Consider the following 22,616-nt stretch of genomic DNA (forward strand, 5'->3'; position numbering starts at 1 on the left):
GCCCAGTAGGTTCTGCTGGGACCTCTGCTCCTGCTGCCTCCTCCACAACTCTCAGAGAAGGCACCAGCGCAGCTGCCTCGAGTGGAACTTCTCCTCCTCAGTCCACATCTGGAGTAGCAGGCAGCCCCACAGGCTCTAGTGCAAGTCCTGGCCCTGCTGTTTCCACCTCTGGGGGACCTGGAAGCACAGAGGGAACTTCTAGAAGTTCCACGCCTCCTGCATCCACGGCTGAGTCAAGTGGGCTTAGAGGAGTCTCTAATGCGACTTCAGCTCCTGTCTCCACAGCTGGACAGCCTATTATGACCCCATCAGAGCCTGCTAGCACCTCACTCAATGCAGCCTCCACTACTGAGAGAGCAGGTACCACTAGGGCAACCTCTAATGAAAGCTCACCTCCTGCTTACACAGTTGCACCTACAACTTCTGCCACCACAGTAGGCCCTGCTGCAAGCTCAAGCTCAGCTCAAGGTACCTCCAAATCTGAGACAGCTGGAACCACCTCAGGCCCATCTGTGACTCCAGCTTCTATTAGCTCTACATCTGGGAGAGCTGCGACCACCACCCCATTGGCTTCTGCTGGAACCTCTGCTGCTGCTGCCTCCTCCACAGCTGTAAGTGAAGGCACCACCACAGCTGCCTCGAATGCACCTTCAGCTTCTGCTTCCACACCCGGAAGAACAGGCAGCTCACCAAGTTCTAGTGCAAGCCCAGGTCCTGCTGTCTCCACCTCTGGGGGACAGGGTAGCACAACATTGCCAGCTAGAAGCTCTGCTCCTGCTGCCACCTCCACAGCTGGCACCAGTGGCCTGAATCCACTCTCCAATGCAACTTCAGCTACTGTCTCCACATCTGGACAGCCTGGAAGTACCCCATCAGGATCTGCTAGCCCCTCAACTTATGCAGCCTCCACTACTGTGAGTGAAGGCACCAGCAAGGCAGCCTCGAATGAAACCTCAGCTCCTTCCTCCACCGCTGCACCTACAAGCTCTGCCACCACAGTGGGCCCTTTTGCAAGCTCAAGAACAGCTTCTGCTGCCTCAACACCTGAGACATCTGGCACCACGTTAGCCCCAGTTGTAACCCCAGCTTTTGTTAGTTCCACATCTGGGAGAGCTGCCACCACCACCCCAGTAGGTTCTAGTGGACCCTCTGCTCCTCCTGCCACCTCCACAGCTGGGACAAGTGGCCTGAATGCACTCTCCAATGCAACTTCAGCTCCCATCTCCACATCTGGGCAGTCTGGTAGTACCCCATCAGAACCTGCTAGCCCCTCAGCCAATGCAGTCTCCATGACTGCAGAAGCAGGCACTACCAGTGTAGCCTCTCATGACACTTCGGCTCCTTCCTCCCCAGTTGTGTCTACAAGACCTGCTACCACAATAGGCTCTGCTACAAGCTCAAAATTGTCTCTTGCTGCCTCCCCAACTGAGACATCTGGCACCACATCAGGTCCATCTCTAACCTCAGCTTCTAGTAGTTCTATATCTGGCACTCATGGCCTCATTACAGTGCCTATTTCAACCTCGTCTTTTGTTTCCATATCTGGACATCCAATTAGAACATCATCATCAATATCCAGCTTTTCAAGTCAATCACCCACTAAAATAGGTACATCATTTTATATGGTAATTTTTAATTTATGGAGTGGAACTCTTTTTAGATGTGTTCTCTAGTTAATATTTTTAGGTACCATCATACTTAAGTTATTTTGCTTTGTTTTTTAATTTTTTTCTACTTTTTCTTTAATATCTTGATACATTCACATTGTTTCTCTCCCTTCTGAAAGGTATATCAAAAGCAAATTTTTACCCTAAGTAGGTGAGAATTTTTTTTAAATAATCTTCATCATTCTCAGTTGGAATTTCTTGGGCATACCCACAGAAGCTAAAATTTAAAATATATTTCCCCAATCTCCTTAAAAGTTAATGCAGTCGTGTCTAAAGTTCTGGTGTGCACCAGTTTTGCCCCCTTTCCCCTATCTCTCCTCCTCTACTCGTTTACACTGTGTGTTGTTCAGGGCAAGCATTGCCTGTTCCCTAGGCTTAAGCTGTGGTAGCCTTGGGTAGAATTCAGGATTCTTTTATCCTCACAATGTAGTGATTTTATTCTTTGAAGTTGGCTCTCAAGCCCTGTTTTAGTGATAGCCTATGACTTTGGAATGTTTGTAGGAGGGGGTAAATGGCAGCTCACACAGGTGCAAAAGTCTATTTCTACTCCAGAAGGGAATCTTCCATTGGGCTGGCCTGAGTCTTTCACCAGTGTCTCTTCCTGAGAACCACTCTGTTCCTTCCCCTATAATTCCAGCTTCCTGAACCCACATTTCCTAAATTCTGACATCGTTTTGGGGGCTTTAAACAAGTCAGTCCCTCATGCTTTTTGTTCCCTAGGCACCGCAGTGGTGATGAGGGGAGATGATTTGTCCTCACCTGAGAGTGGTCCTACAGTGCTTCTTACAGGAGTGATGTTCTAAGACCTGAAACGGAGCTCAAGCTCTCAGGACAATGCCTAGCTGACACAGACATCTATTATGCTCTCTGTTTTTTTTTTTTTTTTTAAAGTTTTGTTTGATATAAGGTTTCTTTTAAGTTTTTTCATTTCTATTTACTTTGACCACAATTTCAACTCAGACTATGACTGCTTCCCAATATTATATGTGTCAGTGGCACATGGGTTTAAGTTTGTAGCAGGAGCTATACACTTGAGTTTCACTTGATGATGTGTCCTTAACACATTCAGTGACCTCGAGTATGTCCCTATGACAGTTCCAAGAACAATAAGTACAGTTAGATTAGATCTAAATGCTAAGAATGCTTTTTTGTGTCTAGGCCATTTTCAATTCTCCCCTCCCCACTTTATTTTTATTAGTAGGTGAAGGAGGTCCTACTATGCCAATGCCTACTCAAGCAAACACCAGCACAGCCAGGGAACAAGGTCCTGGAGCTACCAGCCCAGCAATCTCAGGTAATTCCAAACATTTTCTCTCTATGTGTTAAATGAGCCTAACCAGGAAAACATGAAGGCTGTTGTGAACGTGAAGAAGGTTGATCATTGGAAGTTTAATTGCATTTCCCAGAATTCCCTGGAAAGAAGCAGTGTATTCGAATCCAGTGTTCTTGTTCACTAGGATCAACAGCACTGTCATGTTCAACAGGGGGATCTGCAGGAACCAGCTCAGGAGCTAGCAAGGGAAGACCAGCCTCTGGGGCCTCTAACAGTATTAGAGCATTAGGTAGAACAGGACCTCTTCAGGAGTGGAGGATGAAGGCAGCACATGAATTTTTCCACAGGATTGAGAAAACACCCAAAACACTATATGTTTTGTGGACCTAGAGCATCAGTATTTTCTGGGAACTTCTTAGGATAATATGTCTGCCTGTGCAACCTCAAAGGAAAAATATGTCTGAGGCTTGTGTGTTAGTGAGGCATTTTGGTAATTACTAGATCAGTTTGGGATTCATTTCTTATAGTCTTCCAACTTGACCATACTTCCGTTCACATCACTCCAAACAGGAAACTGCAGAGTCAGCACGTTTCTGTCCTACTTCTAAGTCTTCAGAGTTTGGTTGTCTTAGATGAGTAGGAGTTTCACTGTCTAGCCTCAGTATAAGCCGTGGACTGCTCTTTCTGGTAATGTCAAGTAGTCCATGACCTGATTTTATTTTCCTATACTTATTTTTGCTTAGAAATGTCTACACCCCCTCTCGTCTTTTTTTGATCCTTTCTTCCATCTCTCCTGTGTTTCCTCTCTTTGCCTGCCCCCTTTCATCATTGAGGATTGGACTTGGGAATTTTCTCAAGAAAGCTACCAGTTATTTCTCTGCTCTTAGCAAATTTCTTGAGTTAACATTCACAGTTTTTTTTTCTTTTGAAATTTTTATTTTTTTATTATTTTTATTATTTTTTTTGAATAAGTTATGTTTCCATTAAAATTACTAGGGAGAAACAAATAATATCTACAGTGCAGGAAAATTAAGAAGCTGAGCCACTTTAGCTGGATAACTAAACTGACTGAAGTGTAGGGGGACAAAGTTATGTTAGCTGGATAACTAAACTGACTGAAGTGTAGGGGACAAAGTTACATTAATTGGATAACTAAACTGACTGAAATGTAGGGTGACAAAGGTTGAGGTTCTTTTTGTGGAACTGTAAACCAGAAGTACCAGGATGACACAGTGAAGTCAGTCAGCCATGTCTTCTGACTGCAAGGCATGCAGAATACTTCTCAACAAGGCTGTTTAAAGCCTAGCTCTCAGAAGTCTTTTTGATTGTCTAAGATGTCATAAGAAGCATTTAGCTTCCATTTAAGAACAACCATTCACAAACATGACAATCTTAAGCCAGGATCGGACGTCTTATTCAATGACAAAGTCTTGACATTTTACTATGATCTTAGTTTTATCATGTTTATGTCTGGATTCTTTTTTTTGTGTGTGTGTGAAATTTTATTCAAAGTCTGTACAGAATGGGGCATTTTCAAATTGGTGCCTTCCCACAGCTCATTTGAGAAGCATAAGAGACAATGTAGACTCTGGGGGTGAGGTGACTTAAGTTCAGTTCTGGATTGCATCTGTTATCTCATACTCCAGGGGCAAGTCACTAAACCATGTATGATAAATATAAAATGTCATATTATCTGCCTTAGAAGAAAATTTTAAATGGGATGAATTGTCTTGTGACTAAGACATTAAAAAAATACTACTTCTTTGTCAAATGAAACAGAAACTCCTACTGCACCTATTCTTTATGATGAAGAAGGTACTAAACCCGAGTATGCTAGTGGTCATGGTTTGTAGAAGTTAGAAATGACTTCAGTGGGCCTACTGAAGGTTTTAACAGACACATAAAATCTATACTCTTAGAAGAAGGGCCCAGAAATAAAGACAGTTTAAAACTTCACAGTGAGTTCCTACAAGGACCATAGGTTATAAACTAGTAACTTCAGATATATCAACATTAAAGAAGTTGATAGTAAGTGATTGAGCTTGAAGAGAAACAAGGACTTGGGGATTCTAAGGATCATAGGAAATTGTTATTACTTACTTATGGAAAGATGAAACCTCAAAGGAAAAAGTACAAGTAAATTTATGAAACATATTTTGGAGGCAGAGGAGAACATAATGTCTTGTCCTTTGATAAAAGATCAGGGAACACATGTATTTTTCATTTTGAAAGGAACCAGAGCCCCAACTGATGAGATGACCCTGCCTGCAGTCAACTCCAGTGAGGAGCAGTGTTTCAGAGCCTGTGGCTGTGCAGGAAAAAGTCTTCCATCAGAAGCCCACTGGTTCCCCTGATAATTATCCAGCCATTGAAAGTCAATCAGAAATGTAGAGTGACATAGAGATGTCTAGCAATGTTCGATTTTTTTGTTTTCTATTTTCTTAAAATGTCCCCTCCAATGGCATCACAGTGCTGTGCTGTCCTGTGTGTGCATGGCATGTGCTCTCTCTATCCCATGCTGGTCAGGTCTAGCAGCAGAGTCTAGGGAAGGGCCACTGGACCTAGCATCATGGCCACCACAAGTTTCCACATTTTCACCTGCCTCAGAGCTCACAGGCCAGGCACAAGCTCAAGCCTCCCTTTGATGTTGGTTCATTGTGAGCTCAGCTGAGACTCAAATTTTCATGGTTAAGGAAAATTTATCATAACAATATAACGCACACACACATACCAGAATACCAGTTAACCTTAAATTTTACCTAAAAAAGGAACTTTTAAAAATTATATGTATGTTCCATGCAACAACTGGAGTGTTGGTTTGTTCTTATTTATACAGGTGTCACCTTTCCTTGGTGGCTTGTAATTTTCTCTGCTAGTTCTGGAACTACATGCAGACTGAGTCCCATTCTTTATACCCATGTTTAGGTATATTCCATAATCTCATTTATCATTATAGCTGAAGAAAATTCTGTTTTCCAATTTACCATAGTTTTATTATCAACTCTTCTGTTGACAGACATCTAGGTTGACTCCTTCCCTTCACTATTGTGAAACAGCAATGTTACATGGACGTCCAGATGTCTCTGTAGTGGGATTAACAGTCCCTTGTGTATGTGCTGAGGAGAACTCACTTTTACATAAGGGCTACAATTAGTTGGACTTTAAAAAGAATAGATTCATTCTATTTTGAGGAGACTGTATTATTCTGTGTAGCTTTTGCTACCCTGTCTTAATACTCTGGAAATGGGCCGTGCTACCAGACACCACCCAGAGAATATTGGATCTGTGGATGAAAAACACAGACACACACTTCTGCTCAATTTTAAGCTGCCTTATGGCTCAATTGCTGAGCAATATTAATCTTCTGCCAGTAGTGTGCCCTTCCCAATAGTTTTAGCTCAACACTCACAGTCTGCCCTCAACTTCAGATGCTCAACACTCCAGCTTACTGCCTGGAAAAGCAGACTGTGGCTGCTCTGCCCAAGATCTCACATGGCTGGTTGGCTTTTCTCCCTCTGAAGCTTGGTGAGCACTCCTTTCCTCTCCTGTGTCTGTTAGCTCCTGCTGGGACCCGGAAGTCCCGCCTATCATTCTGCCCAGCAATTGGCCCATGGCATCATTACTGATAGATCAAGAACCAATTGGGGAATAGGACTTTAACATCAGAATCACCCTGACACTGTATTATCAGTATATGGCAAGGCTGATCTGTATACCTTAATTAATGTCTCAGGCCATAAGAAAATGTCAATGTAATTCTAGGGCTATGTTCAATTTCAGAGAACAAGAAAAAAAATATATGTGTATATATATGTACATATATATATTAGCTATTGGAAAAGCATAATTGGAAGTAGTCTCTAAACGTAGAATCTATTTTAGCAAAGGTATAAAAGAATAAACATGATTCTGTTAGGTAAATATTAAGACAGGGTAAGATGCACACCACTCTATTAAAGGACTGCACAGCCAAGTAGATACAATTCATTGCATTCATGATTCCAGTATAACCAATAGAAGTTCTCGAGTGAGAGGCCCCAACAGAATCATTTGTTAAAAGCAGGTCCCACTAAATTCACTTTTGGAAACAATACATGTAGATATAGTGTTTATTCATGAATCTATGGAGAACTTTTCTTATCTTGTATCATGGGTATTGTATTTCTGTTTCAATATTCAATTAGCTGACTAAATTTTCCTTATACCAGAAATACTTTTATCAAAATCACAGAGTAATTAAATGACAAGATCTGAATGTGCACCTGTGCTCACAGAACAGCAGCCAAAAGGCTCAAGGCACTGTGGGAGTTTTGTTTTAACAAAGATAAAACATTGGTAGATACTTAAAGTAGAATATACAGGTATTTCTGTCAGCCATAAAGAGGGAAAAATAATCTATACATGGAAAAAAAGCAGTGAAGATTCCATAATCTGAGAAGGATCTGTCCAGAAAACAGGATGGAGATTTCTCACAGTAGAGGTGAGATGTCAGCAAGAATGTCAAAAGAGGAACAGATGGGAAGATCCCATCAGTGGCAGAACATATTTCTCCTTCAGGTAGAACTAAGGTCCAGAAGGAAACAGTTCCTTCTTGGAAGAAAATTACTGGAGAAGATCGGAGACTAGAAAGTGAAAACATTCATGAAGTTGAAAGAATGAAGGTTAGAGCATGCATCGAAGGATCATTGAGTAGCTAGGGGAAATATCAAACTTACCAAGGGGGAGGGAAAGAAACAAGTAAGATATGTGGAGGAATCCCTATGCAGCCTGGGTATCAAAGGAAATAATGCAGCATGTAAAGTCAAGGTTGTATTAATGTAAGGTAGCAGTTAACAATCAGAAGTCAGACAAAGGAAAGGACCCACTTGTAAAATATCCCTTTTCCATAAGAACATAAGAGGGAGCCCTTGGTCTGAGAAACGTGGGGCGTACAGAAGAAGCTCATGTGCTACTGCAGAGATCTCTTGCTGCTATACCACCAAACCGGAAAAAAAAAAAAAACAATCCAGATAAAGGAGAAAGAAAACCCCAATACCTGTGCATAATTTTGTCTAGTTTTTCCTGTGCATAAGTTAAAATTTTCAGCAATAGCAAGCAAGTTCTAAAAAATTACAGTCATGAAACATTAGCAGATATTTTAAGTAAAAATAATGATATAAAGAGATGTGATATATGGATTTGAAAACACAGAAGAAAATACATGAATAGCAGAATTAACAAATCACAATTTATAAAAAGCAAGGAAGCAAATTGGAGAAAATTAAAACTTATCTCAAGCATGAAGGCCAAAAACCAAGTTGCCTAACAAGGAATAAAAAAGAGTAAAAATACAGAAAAGTGATTTGGAGAAGGGGTGGAACTGAGTGAGAAGATTCCTTCCACTCAAACATTACTGATAATTTTTAATTTAATTTTTTCAGTGTCTCATCTCACATAGGTGAGACAGCCCAGGACTGACTGAGTATCCCAGGCTGGCCTCAAACTCAATATAGTTCTCTTCTCTGAGACTTCTCGTTACAAGTCTAAGCCAATAGGCTCATCTTTTCAGACACTACAAAGACAAAATGGATTATGGAAGGATGCAGTTATCATGGGAAACAGATAAACACGGTCAACATATATATTATGCAAATGTGTGTGAGAAAAATATCAGTGAACAAGGATCTACTGTCTTTGTGTAAGTCAGAGGAAAACATTCTTTAAAAACAAAGCCCTTAAATGTACACAAGGAAAGAACTCAGCTTACAGTTGGAAGAAGTCATTATAATAGTCACCTCTGTAAGTTAGAAGACATCTGGGGACTAAATAATTGAGGGGGGGAGGGAAGAAGGAAGTGAGAGGTGGAAGAAAAAAGACGAAGGGAAAAAAGTGGAGGGGGAGTGTAAGGAAGTGAGAGAGGTGGATTGAGAAATGTAGAGGGAGGGGAAAGGAGAGGAAAGGGATTAGAGGAAAGAAGGAGGAATACCAGGTTCACATTAGATCTGCCAGCACCAAAGCAGCATCTATAATGCACAAAATGGATGGAAATGCAAGCCAGAGCTTGCACCCACTTAAGTATAGCTTGAACATCTGCTCTGTAGGAAGCAGCTAAAACCATAAAATAACTCAAGGCACCAGGTGTGCAGGAAGATCCAGGTAAGCGACGAAGAGGCACAGACATTCTGAACCAAGGCTCTGAAACTAGAAGGGACTGGAGTAGAGGAGGAGAGTGATGTGTAAATGCTGCATATTTAGGCTAGTATTTAGAAATACGTGTGACAACAACTAACAGAAAAGAGATATCATTGATTTGAAAGAGGGCAAGGAGGGCTATATGGGAATGCTTGAAGGGAGGAAAGGGGATGGAGAAATGGTATAATATCAAAAGTGAAAGAAAAATATGTTGATATATAACAGGTAGAAATAAACAAGATGAATGTTGCTAGGCAACAGGAAGTAAGTGGCCAAATGAATTATTAAGAGTTCATGAACAAAATAAAAAGAAGGTAAGTTTGCTAAGGGTGAAAAATGAGCCTTCAAGAAAAAAAAATGCCCAGTAATTTCTATTAATTAAGTAAAGGCATTCTGAAGGTTAGGAGTATCAGTAATAAAATTCATACTAGTAATTGATCTAAGAGAAACAGAAACAACTGTTATCCCCAGAGAGCCTAAAATGGGTATTTAATTACCATTGTCTCACAAACAAAGAACAACTACCACAGGACATACGAATGATTTTTTCTTTAAAATCATGCAGACTCCTCAGTCATAATAAACTCAGAATCTCAGTGCAGAATCACCAGGCATGCTCCCTGACTACAGACAGGAAGACAAATGACAGGCAACATCAGTCTTCCATTCAACACTTTAAGAGTTAATAGTAAGCTGGGATAGGGGGGAAGTGTGGATTAGAAGTGTGGAATTTGAAATAGATGACCAAATTCACATACCTCCAACGTGAAAATTCAAACTAGACTGAAATGTCATTTCTCACTTCTTGGATTGGCAGAAATCCAAGAGTTTGACCGCAGCAGTGTTGACAGGTTAGAAAAGAAACAGGTGGTGCTTTGTGCCTGGCGGGTGGGTACTCACCATGAGACACCCCCACAGAGGCCTGCCAAACAGAACAGAACTGCAGTCATTTACCCTTTGTCCCAGAAGCCATACATTACTGTTCCATGATGCAGCACCCGATGACCTGTGCAGACGCTGCTTCTGCTGAAGTTGTTCTTTAACAGAAGCAGATCAACCAAAGCTTGTCTTCAGTTAAAGAGGACAGGAAGGGTGAAATCTGTTGCGAAGGAAGGAGGGAAAGCTAATTTAAAGATATGTTTCCAGATCTGGTCATTGAAAAGGCAGAAGCAATGCCTGAACATAATCTATAGCCTTATTTTAAAGAGAGAGGTGTGTGTGTGTATGTGTGTATGCCGTTTGAGGTTTGGGATTATATCGTCATGTGTGCAGATGGGACTACAGAAGCCATCATAGGAGAAAGAGAATAGGAGCTCTATGAATTCTCTTGCTGTTCCATTAAATTGTTTGCAGTGACAGCTTACCCTTTTATCCCCACCACCATTGTCCTGAAAGCTAAAAAGGAACCCAAGAGTCTATTTATAGCCCAAACCCCAGGTTTTCCATGTTTCAAATAACCTTGGGAGTTTCTACTAGGAAATGGGGAATTTTCATTTTAATAGGCTAAGCTAGTGACTCTTAGATATATGAAGGGCTAAGGCTAATTGTTGATGATTAAAAATTATTATCACACACCATCCTGGAGCCGAGAATACAGTCGGAAATTGGATGAGGACCCGGTGGCTGGGTGAAGTTAGGAATGACTGTTGTACTTCACTTTAAACAAAAGGAAATGTGCTGTATGTGGCAAAAGTGGCCACGAAAATGTCATTAGGATACCGATTATATTACTTTTGTATTCTCTTTCTTCTTTTACTAGGGCCGACTGGAATCCTAGCCAAATCAAATGTAACAACAGGAAGAACCACCAGTATGCCAGGTAGTGAGTTTGCATTGGGATTCAGTAAAGGATCAAATAATCACAAGCAAAGGCGTTGGAGTATTTGGAAAGGGGGAAGCATAGAAGGGAACATAAAAGAATAGTTAGTATTTGCCTTCATTTCCCAGAAATCTTAGAAGTTGATATAATCCCAGCTCTGTTTGAGTGTTGTTCAGGTAGGACAGACAATTCTATGGGAGTCTACTAAGGGACAAAACAATGTAGCCAGAGCTTCTGGTATTGAGGCCATCAGTTAGGAACCCCCAGTAGGTGGGCACAGCATATCAAGGTGTCCCAACAGTGACCAACACAAAGAAAGAGCTCAGGTATTTATACCAAATCTGAGAGTATTTTTAAAGATCCCACTAAAAGAGAATGATTGAGGTAAATTTAAAACTTATAAAATGAGTATGTTAGTTTCACTGTGGACTTTCCTTGTATCACATTTGTATTATAGCAGCAGTGTATAAGCAGCAGCTTTTTGTTTTCCAACTGGCCTTAACTGAGACAGCAGAGATGGCAACTACTTCAGCATTGGGTGAAGCTGCAATTGAAGCTATTACTATTTAAAATCTATTACTATTTAAAAGACTAACTGGTAGAAATTGGAGACCTTAGATCAAAATTTGATATAGCAAGAACTTTGCAAATACTCCAATTAGAAATTACCCAAACAACCAACCCAATTTTGAAAATATTATGTTTATCGAGAACTTGCTATTCCAATTTTTATTAGAGAAATAAGGACCCTTTCAATGAGAAATATACAAACCATGCAAGAGGAATTATTACCTTTTACTACAAAGTTCTTGCGTTGTACAATACTCTTGTGTCTAGCATTAAAGAAATAGATTAAAATATAAATTAATTGATAGGTCAATGGTTTTTAGGAGATAGAGACTTTCTTTTAAAGATGTAACTGGTAGACTAGTGTTCACTTATCTTGAATTTTACTAGAAATAGTAAATAGAACTTAATTGACAGAATAAAACCATAGAATATTAACATTTGAAAAAAAGCATTTGTGAGTCATCTAAATCCACACACACACAAAAACAAAAACAAAAATGGTAACTGTGAAAAGTCCATGAAGTATAAAATGCACAAATATCTTGTACATATTAACTTGCCTTAACCTCACTTCTATCCTGTGAAATTTTAACTGTATTGGGAACTACTTTCATTCTATGTGTCAAATAAGAGCGCTTGCTCCAAGAACTAAAGAAAAATGGAAAGGCATGTGTAGGACTGGATTTGAAGATAGGTACTGTTTAATTTGACTTTATCACACAATGTCTTGTTTCCTTGGTCTATGGTGATTGAAAATTTTGTTTGGTATAATAATCTGGGCTGGCATCTGTGGTTTCTTAGAGTCTACAGGACATCTGTCTAAGTCCTTCTGGCTTTTAGAGTCTACAATTTGAGAATTCTGGTATAATTCTAATAGTTCTACTTTTTTTTTTTTGTCTTAGTCTTTTTCCTCTGCAACTTTTAATATTCTTTCTTTGTTCTATATGTCTAGTGTTTTATTATATAGCAAGAGAACTGTTATAGTCCAATGTATTTTGTGTTCTATATGTTTCTTGTGCCTTTATAGGTATCTCCTTCTTGAGGTTAGGAAATTTTTCTTGAGGCTAAAATTTTTTCTTCTATGAATTTGTTGGAAATATTTTCTGAACCTTTGAGCTGGGATTCTTCTCCTTCCTTTATTTCTATTATTCCTAGGTTTGGTCTTTTTATACTGTACCTGATATCCTGTATGTTTTGTGTCAGAAGGCTTTTAGATTTACCATTTTCTTTGACCAATGTATCCATTTATTTTGTTGTATCTTCAATGTCTTTTGTATCTTCTATTCTGTTGGTGAATCTTTCCTCTGTAGTTCCTATTCGAATTCCTAAATGTTTCATTTCCAGAATTCCCTCTGCTTTTATTTTTTTATTGAATCTCTTTTCATTTTCATTTTCAGGTCTTGAACAGTTTTAATGGTTTCCTTCAACTGTTTCTTTGTATTTTCTTAGATTTCTATGAGGGATTTATTAATTTCCTCTTTAAGGAACTCTGTCATCATATAGTTGGTTTTAAAGTCTTGTGCTTCATCTCTGTTGCAATGTTCAGGTTCTGCTGTGGAACAATAGCTGGGCTCTGATGACAACATATTGCCTTTGTTGTTGATTGTGTCCTAATGCTAGCATCTAGTCTTATGGATTTGGGTTCTTTATACGTGTAGGTGCTCATTTCTGGATTCTCCTTTGTTGGGTAGGTATTTTCTTCCTCAGTTTCTGTTTCCTCCCTGGATTTTCAGAGAGTATGATGGCTGTCTGTTGTCTGTTTTCTTGGCTTGCTCTGTTGATGTGTTCACAGTGATTGACTGCTAGTGAAGAAGGCTGGGATGCTGGGATGAGTTGGGGGAAGGAACGTTGGAGAAGGGCTCTGTTATACCTTGGGGATAGGGTGAGAGAGGAAAGGGATACCACAGCATATTTCCTGCTACAGAGATGGGTATGAGACTAGCAGGGGTCGGGGTAGGGATAGATTTTAAGAACAACAGGACAGTGTGGACCTTGCTCAGCCTACCTATTGCCCTTGGAGTAGGGGTTCTTGGGTTAACATGGCATGATTACTGGGCTTGGTGTCTCGGGCAAAACAACAAGTAGAGAAAGGAAGGTTAGAAGGAGATGATCTGTGGGATCCATAGAAGATAGGAGCAGGGAGTAGGGGAAGGCCATCAGCATTGTTCTGCAACAGCTGTGGGGGTGAGACTGGGGAATTGAGACTGGGTAAAAAGAAAGAGAAGAGGAGGTCTACTGATAGGCTACTTTGTCTTCTCTGTTTTCAGTTTTGAGGGGAATACTAGTCCCCTTAGTGACAGGACTAATTTGAAATTCCCACCAACCGTGTACTAGTCCTCACTTCAGAATGTGTCCAGTGCCTGCAATGCTCACCCATTTTGTTGCCATGTGCTCTCATGCTGTTAGCTAGCGATTTGGGCTGGAACAAAATACAATCTCAATGTAGTTTTGACTTGAATTTCCATGATGACAGTGAACAGGTTGAACAGGTTTTCATACATTTATCGACCATTAATAATTTACCTTTTTAAAAACTATATGTTTATTTAATTTACCTACTTCTTGGTTAGATCATTTTGGAGGGGTTGGTATATACTTTTAGTTCTTTAAATATTCAAAGGTTTACACACACACACACACACACACACACACAAATCCACTGTCATATGCAGCTGGCAAAGGCTGTCTCCCACTCTGAATCTGCTTCTTCATTTGATTGCTTTCTTTGTTGTGTGTATAATTTCTAATTACATGCAAACTTATTTACTAGTTCTGTCTATCATTCACTAAAATGTTGGAGTCAAAAATCCTTGTTAATGCCTTATTATAAGGCTTTTTCTTCATTTTTGTTTTTTGTTTTTAGTGGTTTTCAAGTTTCAGTGGTGTGCCCCTTGGTGATCTAAACCAGTCTAAAACCAATCTATTTTAACTGATATTTTTATAGAGTAGGAAATAAGGATTTGGCTTTTTTATATTTAGATATCCAGAGTGCTGGAGAGATATCTCAAGAGTTAAGAGCACTTGTTGCTCTACCATGTAGATGAAAATTTGAATCCTACAACATACTTCAAGTGGCTCGTAAATATCTGTATTGCTATCTTATAAAGACTCCAACAGTCTTCTGGCATGTATGATCCTTATACACAAATATACATGCATGTGCATGCACACATGAATAATAGAAATAAAAATAAATCTTAATCAAATATATCCAGTTATATTAGTGTTTAAAGGTAAGCATATTAAAGTGATATCTCCCCTTGGGACTAAAGAAAAATCACAAATTCATAGTAGTGCAAATGAAGCAAGAGATCAGGAGGCCCAGGCAACAATTACCCATGTTATTACCATCATTTTGCTGGTTTTATTTGGGAATCCCAGTAGTGTCTGTTGGGATCTGTTGAGTGACAAGTGGAATCAGGGCCATCACATAAGTTCTGAGCACATGAGTGACACCCACCCAGATGTAGTGGTGTTTCCTCAAAACCAGATCACTGCCCCTGGCTTTGTGGTTGACTTCAGGTCCCACATGTCCTTAGTACAACATTTAAATCAGGAGGGACCACTGTGAATGGGGTTGTCCAATGCATTTTGACATATTATATATTTGCCAACAAGGAATATAATTATTTGCTTAAGACTTCATCTCATTTGTTTATGAGAATGTTTACGATTTTTACACATTGCTCATGAAAACCAATGTAAGATATTATCTAACTAGGTGTCACTTTGGTTGTATCAATTCATGTGGTGGAACTGCTATTTCTACCAATTCCAAAGTCTCTTCTTTTCAATGCAATACCTTTGTCTTTAGAGGATAATGCACCGTGATCTTTAATAATCCAGCAGAAAAGCTTGCCTTTGAAGGAGCAGTTTGTCATACATTTCTAATGAAAACTGAAGACATAAGTAACAAAAAGGAGCTTAAAATTTTAACATAAGAAAAACAATTCTGTCTATTATTCTGCAGCAAGCTTCAGAGAGTTTTAGTCAGCAAAAATATAACTGCTGTATTATTAATAAGCCATTTTGTAGCCTTTTTATATCATTCTGACTGAGCTTAACATCAAGTTCACAAATGCCTATGTAGCAATTTAGTGGCTTTTAATGCTACTAAAGTCCCTTTTCAATGTTATTGTGCATTACAAGTTCAGAGAGGGACCCAGAGTCACAGTGCTAGAGAAAAATTTAATTTCTGAGCCAGAAGATGTCTCAGGCAGTGAAGGTGCTTGCCACACAAACATGTAGACTGAGTTTGGTTCCCAGAACCCATGTAAAGCTGAAAGATTAGAACTGACAAAGTTTTCTGTCCTCTGAAATCTACATGTGAACCCATGCCCTACCCCAGCACATACACACATACACATACAAACATACACAAATACACACATACACACATACCACCACCACCAACAACAGCAACAATGGTGGCAGCAACAGACGCTAGAGAGATGGCTTGGTACTTAAGGTCATTTGCTGCTCTTGCAGTGGACCAGGACTCAATTTCATAATCTAATACATAAATAAAATTTTAGGAATTAATTTAGCATACTTATAAATATTTTGTTTTTTTTTTTTTATTTTAGTGCCATCAAAACAACCTGTAGTAACAGGTAAGACAACATGAGATCACAAATGCACATTTAGAAAAAAAACTGGTGTTGTCTTAATTATAGCGGGGAACATTGCAAGGTAATGTCTGTATCTGATTGAAGTCTTTCATATTATGGAATTCATGTTAGACTTTGGTGTCTTTGCTTCTCCCCTCCCTCTTCTTGTCCCTTCCCAAATAAAACAGTGTGTTAATTCCCTGTCAGAACAGACTTTACACAGAGCTGGCTGTGAACAACACAAGATACCTCTTTTACTATAAAAAGCAAAGTGATGGCTCTCAATGCGCCACCACCATTACCAGGCTATGTACAGTGACTTTCACACAGCCACACTGCTGAAATGGTTTGCCAGTAATTTTTTTTACCCTTACCTGAGATACTCCAGACTCCGTACCGCCTCTCTGTCTATTTTCATAGGAGCTACAACTTTCCCAGAAATCAGGGGCAGTGCTAGAACTGTATTCATGACAGCTGGGGATGAGCAACCCATGATGTGTATGTGAGCACTGGCTGACATTCCTCTGACCTATCTGGATCATTCCAAGGACAACATATCTAGAAGTAGTTTTCCTACAGAATACTATATATATTTAGCAACTGTGCATCTCAGGGAAAAATCACATTTTGTCAGTTAATATTTTTAAGAATCAACCAGTAGTCTCTATTGAAATAGAATGGGCGAGCCAATTGTTTGGCAGGATTTTTCCCATACATAAAAATATTCATGAGATCTTTATCCTGAAGTAGAGATAACATAAGTAAGCCTTAGAAACATTGCTATAGAAAAGTTTCTAAGTATTTCCCGAAGCAATACTAATAATGTATATGTTCTTCATATTTGAAAGTCTCAGCATACCTACTAACCCAGGTTATTCTACTTCTGGGCAGTAAGTGTTTACAGAGAAAGCTACCTGCCCCTCCTTTGTAGCCTGTTGGGAGTACGGCCTCAAGTTGAGAAGCTAATCCCATTGATTGCCTTTGAAATGGAATAGTCAGTGGAGAATACAGCACTATTGTAGGTGCAAGAGAAAGGGGTCTAGATAGGAATCTGTAGACTTCTGAAGAGTAAGTCTTCCAGAGACCAACGAAAGCCCCTGTGGTCATTCCAGTGGCTTCTGTGTTTCAGGCACCAGCAGTCAGACAAGATGGATTAAATGTTGTTTGAGAATTTCAGAGTCAAGGAATTTTGTTTTCAACAACTGAAATCAAAGCACTTTAATTGATTGTATGCACGTAATGGATGCATACAGTTCAGGAAGATAGTCCATTTCTTCTTCACACGCACATCATAGCAGGCACCCATGCCTTATCAGGCGAGGGAGAACTTAGCTCTCACTTTCAGTGAACTCTAGGAAAGGGTAGCCCCAGTGATGCATGGGAAGGAGCAAAGAGTGAGATGGTTCATTTCTATACACACCCATTATAGCAGTCACCTATGCCTTATCAGGCGAGGGAGAACTCAGCTCTCACTTTCAGTGCACTCTAGGAAGGGGGGACTCCAGTGATGTATGGGAAGGAGCAAAATGTGAGATGGTTCATTTCTATACACATCCATCATAGCAGGCACCCATGTCTTATCAGGTGAGGGAGAACTCAGCTCTCACTTTCAGTGCACTCTAGGAAGGGGGAACCCCAGTGATGTATGGGAAGGAGCAAAGAGTGAGATGGTTCATTCCTTCAGAGGCAGTAGTTTGACCGAAGGCCCTCTAATGGGTCAGATCCGCAAAGCTTCTTTAATATTGCTAATGCTCCACTGGTCTTCTAAGGGAACAACAGTTATACCTAGGACTTCCCACACAAATGCGTTCAAAAGAGGTAATAGATATCTAAGCTCATAAAGTAGTTAGACTGTCTACTCTAATAATATATCAACACAATTCTTCCCTTCCCCGACCAAATTCTTGAACCTCACCATCCTTCGTTTTCCTCCTCTAGAGGCTACAACTTCAACCAACAATAGTGGCCCCACAACCACACAACCACACAGTGGGAGCACAACCACAGCAGGTGAGGCCTGGAAGTTCCCACAGCGAGGTGTGGGCTTCACAATTTGACTGATGTGCTTGCTTGGTAGCACGCATGTTTTCCTGCAGAGTAGTTTGCAGTGCTTCATTCAGCTATTTTCCTTTCAGCTGAACACATTCTGCAAAACCCTTTCAGCAGCAACTGGTCTCAGAGCCATCCCAAAGATGGGTTGTTGGTACGGTTGGCACGAGAATTGTCTCAGACATCACACACGGCTAAAGTGTTAGAGGAAGAAGAAACAGTTCGCCTCCTAGAAGGCATCCTACCCTGTACAAAAGTTGGGGGGCTTGTTTATTTTGTTTGAATTTTTTTGAGACAAAATCTCATTGTGCCTAGAACTAATTATGTAAATCAGTCTGTACTAGAACTCATAGCAAGTCTCCTGCCTCGATCTCTGACTCCAGAGTGCCAGTATTACAGGCATGCGCCGTCACACCTGGCTTATATGAAGTTTATTATTTTTTTTCCCTGAACAGTAATGATATTAAGGTCTGGCTCGTGTTCATGGCACAGTCAGAATTGCTTTTGTTTGTTTCTTATGCCATGATAGGCATTACTGTAGCCTCGAGAGGCCAGGCAATTGGAACTGTGACAGTTGAACTTGAGAGAAAGCCACCTTGTTCTCTGTCCCACCGTAGATGGAATTTCGAGGGTGGGCTTCAGATGGGAGCATTACTATCTGATCACTTTGTTGATGTGGGTCATTGGGCATATGTGTGACTCTTAACTCATTGGGAAGCTGTGAGGGGACCTTGGAAAGACACGCACTCAGGTTCTCATCTAGGCAGGTGTGTGGGAGAGTAACATCAATCAGGGTGATGATTTGAGGTTGTTATTTTATTAACCAGCACTGGGGTTGGACCTGGAAGTCACACAAATGTGATAATAACTGCTAGGACATCTTCAATGTCTCCCTCCATGGGAGTGACTTCCAGCAACCTATCTCAACTTCACCCCTTTCAAAAGCCACCACCACTCTGGGACAAAGTAGGACCCCAATGTGGAAGCAATCACAGGCGTCAGGTGCACTTTCAAGAAACTCCTTAAAACCCCCCAAAATTTCTAATTTCTGATATTTGTCCAAACTATTGGAACACAGGACAAAGTTATAACAGATGCAAAACATTTGGTGTCAATAAGTGTCATTCAAACACAGTAGCATTTCATAGGTTTGTGCTTCAGTGACCCATCAATAGAATATCATGGAATATACTCCCTGAAAGTTATATGGGTGATCTGGCCAAAATCTACTTTCCTACGACTAAACTCCACCAAAGTGACTAGACCAGGAGATTTCTTGTGTAAACTTACCAAAGGAGAAATATGTTCTGTAGAAACTTCTAGATTGTCTTAAAACCGCAAAGACGCAGATATCAGTTTATTTCTGAATAAGGAAGCAAAGGTTTTTATTTCTTGAGAGATGATACTCATGTCACAGTCTGCCCTCAGGGTGAAGGTTTGTTAGGTTTACCTCGTAAGCCTCCTACAACAAAGGCTTCTCAGGAAACGCCTTACTTTAATTTGGTATGATCCTTGTGACTAAGCAACAGCAATACAGATTTACTGAAAGAATTAAACAGTTGGGATGTGGGGAAAAAAAAAAAACTTAATCCAGAAACAGAAAGGCCAATGAAAGCACATGTTCAAAGAATTGCCAAGTTGACAAAGCAGACTCTTGAATAGCACCTCCCAGAGCTGCTCAGAGCACAATCCTGAATGAAAGCTCTTGCTGTATCCCTTGGTTGTATCGGGGAAGAACACCCTTCGTGCTGACCCCACACCTTCTTATCCCAGGTTCCACCAGTGCAGTTGCGAGCGTGACTCAGGAATCTGGAAACCCCAGCCAAGGTAAGGAGGGTGCACGGTTCGACCTAGGTGGCGATGTCACACATTGCCTTTCCAAATCCCCATCTTTCATCTGTTTCCTTCAGAAGCCACAACTTCCACAGGAGTCAGTGGAACCAGTGTCCCAGGAGGCAATGCAGGTGGGAATGAATGCCAGGTGTATGACTTTAGGGTGATAAAAATGACAGTTACATTTTGTTTCTCGGTAATAAGGAAAGCGATCTTTCAGGAGCTCCCAGGAAGATCAACCACATCTCCATTTGAGACTTGGCTTAGAGTCAATTGAGGCTTTAGGGGGTCCTCACGTAGGTGGCTCTCTGGAAAGTAGAGTGGAAGGTGCAATAAGTTTTCTTTTTCCATTTGTCATTTCAGGAATCACTACATCAGCTGGAGGGAATACAAGCTCAGAGAGTTCTGTTCTAGGTAAACAGAAGGCCAAGATGAATAAAAATTTTCCCATACTATTAGTAGATTCCACGAGTAGAAACCAGATGATGTGCCATTGCCGGCTCTTCTCTTTGGACAGTGGTTCTCAACCTGTAGGCCTTGACCCCATTGGGGATTGAACGACCCTTTCACAGGGATCACATATCAGATAACCTACATGTTAGATGTTTATATTATGATTCAAAACAGCAGCAATGCTATAGTTATAAAGTAGCAATGAAATAATTTTATGGTTGAAGGGGTCACCATAACATGAAGAACTGTACTAGAGTGTCAGGGCATTAGGAAGTCTGAGAACCACTATTTTAAGATGATAGTAGAGCTTTACTTTGATCATTACTCCTTCCCACTTTATGTCAGATACCATGGGTCTCTTGCATGACTATATTCTGCATCTGGTGGTCCCAACATAGGGAAACCAACGACTTAACAGGAGGAGTTCAGCAATGGGTTGCCACAAATGCACAGCAAACTTTTACTAGTCATGGTTCTGAACTTCTTTGTTTTCCTCTATCCACTTGGAGGCAAGAACTTGTTTGAGAAGTGGCAGAACTTCAGATGCTGGAGTCCAGCTAGACAGCTAAAGACTCTGCCCTTCATTTTACATTGTCTAGTGTAGTGTATTTGGGGGATTTTTTTCCCCCAGCTCTATCTTTCAGTACAAATTGCCTGGATGACCACACATCGTTCCATATGAACTGCCCTTTATATATTTAGAGTAAATGGTGTAACAAATACTCATGAATAATGCATCAGTAGAAGCAAGAAAATTGACTCAAGAAACCCATACATTTATTCTAAACTCAAATCCTAATTTTAGGCTTGAGAGCATGATAGGTTAGACCCATCTTTCTGTGACTTCAGTCACCACAGGAGTGACTACTGGTGCCAATGTAGTCCCTGGGAGTTCCTGCATACATGAGTCGCAAATACAATTGGGGAAATTTGTCTCTGAACTGCATTGGCTGAGGCTTTTCCTAGGGAATGTGTGTAAAATCACAGGCTGCACACTTTCCAAATGTCCATGTCCCATGCTCTGCCCCATCTCTGTTCAGAGGCTACAACTCTTAGACAGAGTTGGAGAATACACTGGAGTTAGAACAGCAACTCGTGAGTGGCTTGTGTTTTGAGACTTTAAGGTGGTTGGTGGCCCTCCAAGGTCTGTAGTAGATGACAGATGAGAGCAGCCAATCACTGTAGTAGATGGCAGATGAGAGAAACATGGGATAAAAAGGGTCCCTTACTGAAGATAAGAAATGTGAATTTGCTCAGATCCATTCTGTTCTTTGGAGTGGGTAAACATTGCTATGGTTTTTCAATCTGGGAACGGAGCACCAACAAATGAATCTTGGCTGTACCACCCTTCCGAGCTCTCTGAGGCTTCATTCCTAAGGAGCTGAAGTGAGGTTTTCTGGGAAGGAAGCAGGCCAAAATGGGGGCCAGAAAGAAGGAAAACTTCCTTTTACCACACAGCTTGGAAGCCTTTTGAGCACAAAGGCTTTCACCTGACTCTTAAGACATAGCAGCCCGAGAGCTCCATGGTGTTTGGAAATAGGGTCTAACTATGTATCATATACTAGCCTCAGACTTTCAGTTCAATCTCAGCCCTCCCAGCTCTGCAGTTCCTGGCTGTGCTACCATGCATGACAGTCTGAGGTTCCCAATGGAAGGATATGTGGGATGCTCTCATCCTGGAGTCATCGGTGTCTCCTTCTCTTTGTAGGTTCCACCTCGGTAGCACCTGGAGTCTCAACCAGCCCCAACATATCCCAGCCAGGTAATATGGAGAGATCCAGGAAGAATCAAATGAATCCTGTGAAATTTCTCTCTTCCACACGGGGTCCTCCTTGCCCACGAATCTGCCGTAGCTGAATTGAGCACACAGAGACATGATCTGAATTATGATTAGTGTGAGTAAAACATTGTATTGTCATCTTCTTTGCCCTAGAAACCACTGCAAAAGCAGCAGAAAGTCAAGACACTGAGAATAAAACAGGTCAGTATGAGAAGACCTCCAATTACTTCATGGTCTATTGGTGTTTTCTGTACTTAAAACGTGATGGGTTCTGTAGCATACATAAAAAGCAAAAGCATCAGTAAGAGACAGCGCAATGATTGCCGTGTTGTAACCATTTTAGTGGGGGCAAAGAGTATTATTATAGGTACAGATATCATTATTATTATTT

At 40.6% G+C, this 22,616-nt stretch overlaps 1 protein-coding gene across 1 annotated transcript in view; it reads left to right on the forward strand.

The window, feature by feature from the left end:
* The window catches only part of Muc19 (mucin 19, oligomeric), a 77,364-nt gene that overhangs the window by 45,765 nt on the left and 8,983 nt on the right, over positions 1–22,616 (forward strand). The window contains 12 exon segments of the mRNA XM_031359571.1: positions 10–1,608; positions 2,866–2,961; positions 10,871–10,930; positions 16,087–16,113; positions 18,049–18,120; positions 19,933–19,986; positions 20,070–20,123; positions 21,412–21,432; positions 21,435–21,505; positions 21,507–21,540; positions 22,154–22,207; positions 22,379–22,426. Of these exon segments, the coding sequence (XP_031215431.1) occupies positions 10–1,608; positions 2,866–2,961; positions 10,871–10,930; positions 16,087–16,113; positions 18,049–18,120; positions 19,933–19,986; positions 20,070–20,123; positions 21,412–21,432; positions 21,435–21,505; positions 21,507–21,540; positions 22,154–22,207; positions 22,379–22,426 (2,190 nt within the window).

This window comes from Mastomys coucha, unplaced genomic scaffold, assembly GCF_008632895.1.
Source record: "Mastomys coucha isolate ucsf_1 unplaced genomic scaffold, UCSF_Mcou_1 pScaffold11, whole genome shotgun sequence".
In the NCBI taxonomy this organism is placed as follows: Eukaryota; Metazoa; Chordata; class Mammalia; order Rodentia; family Muridae; genus Mastomys; species Mastomys coucha.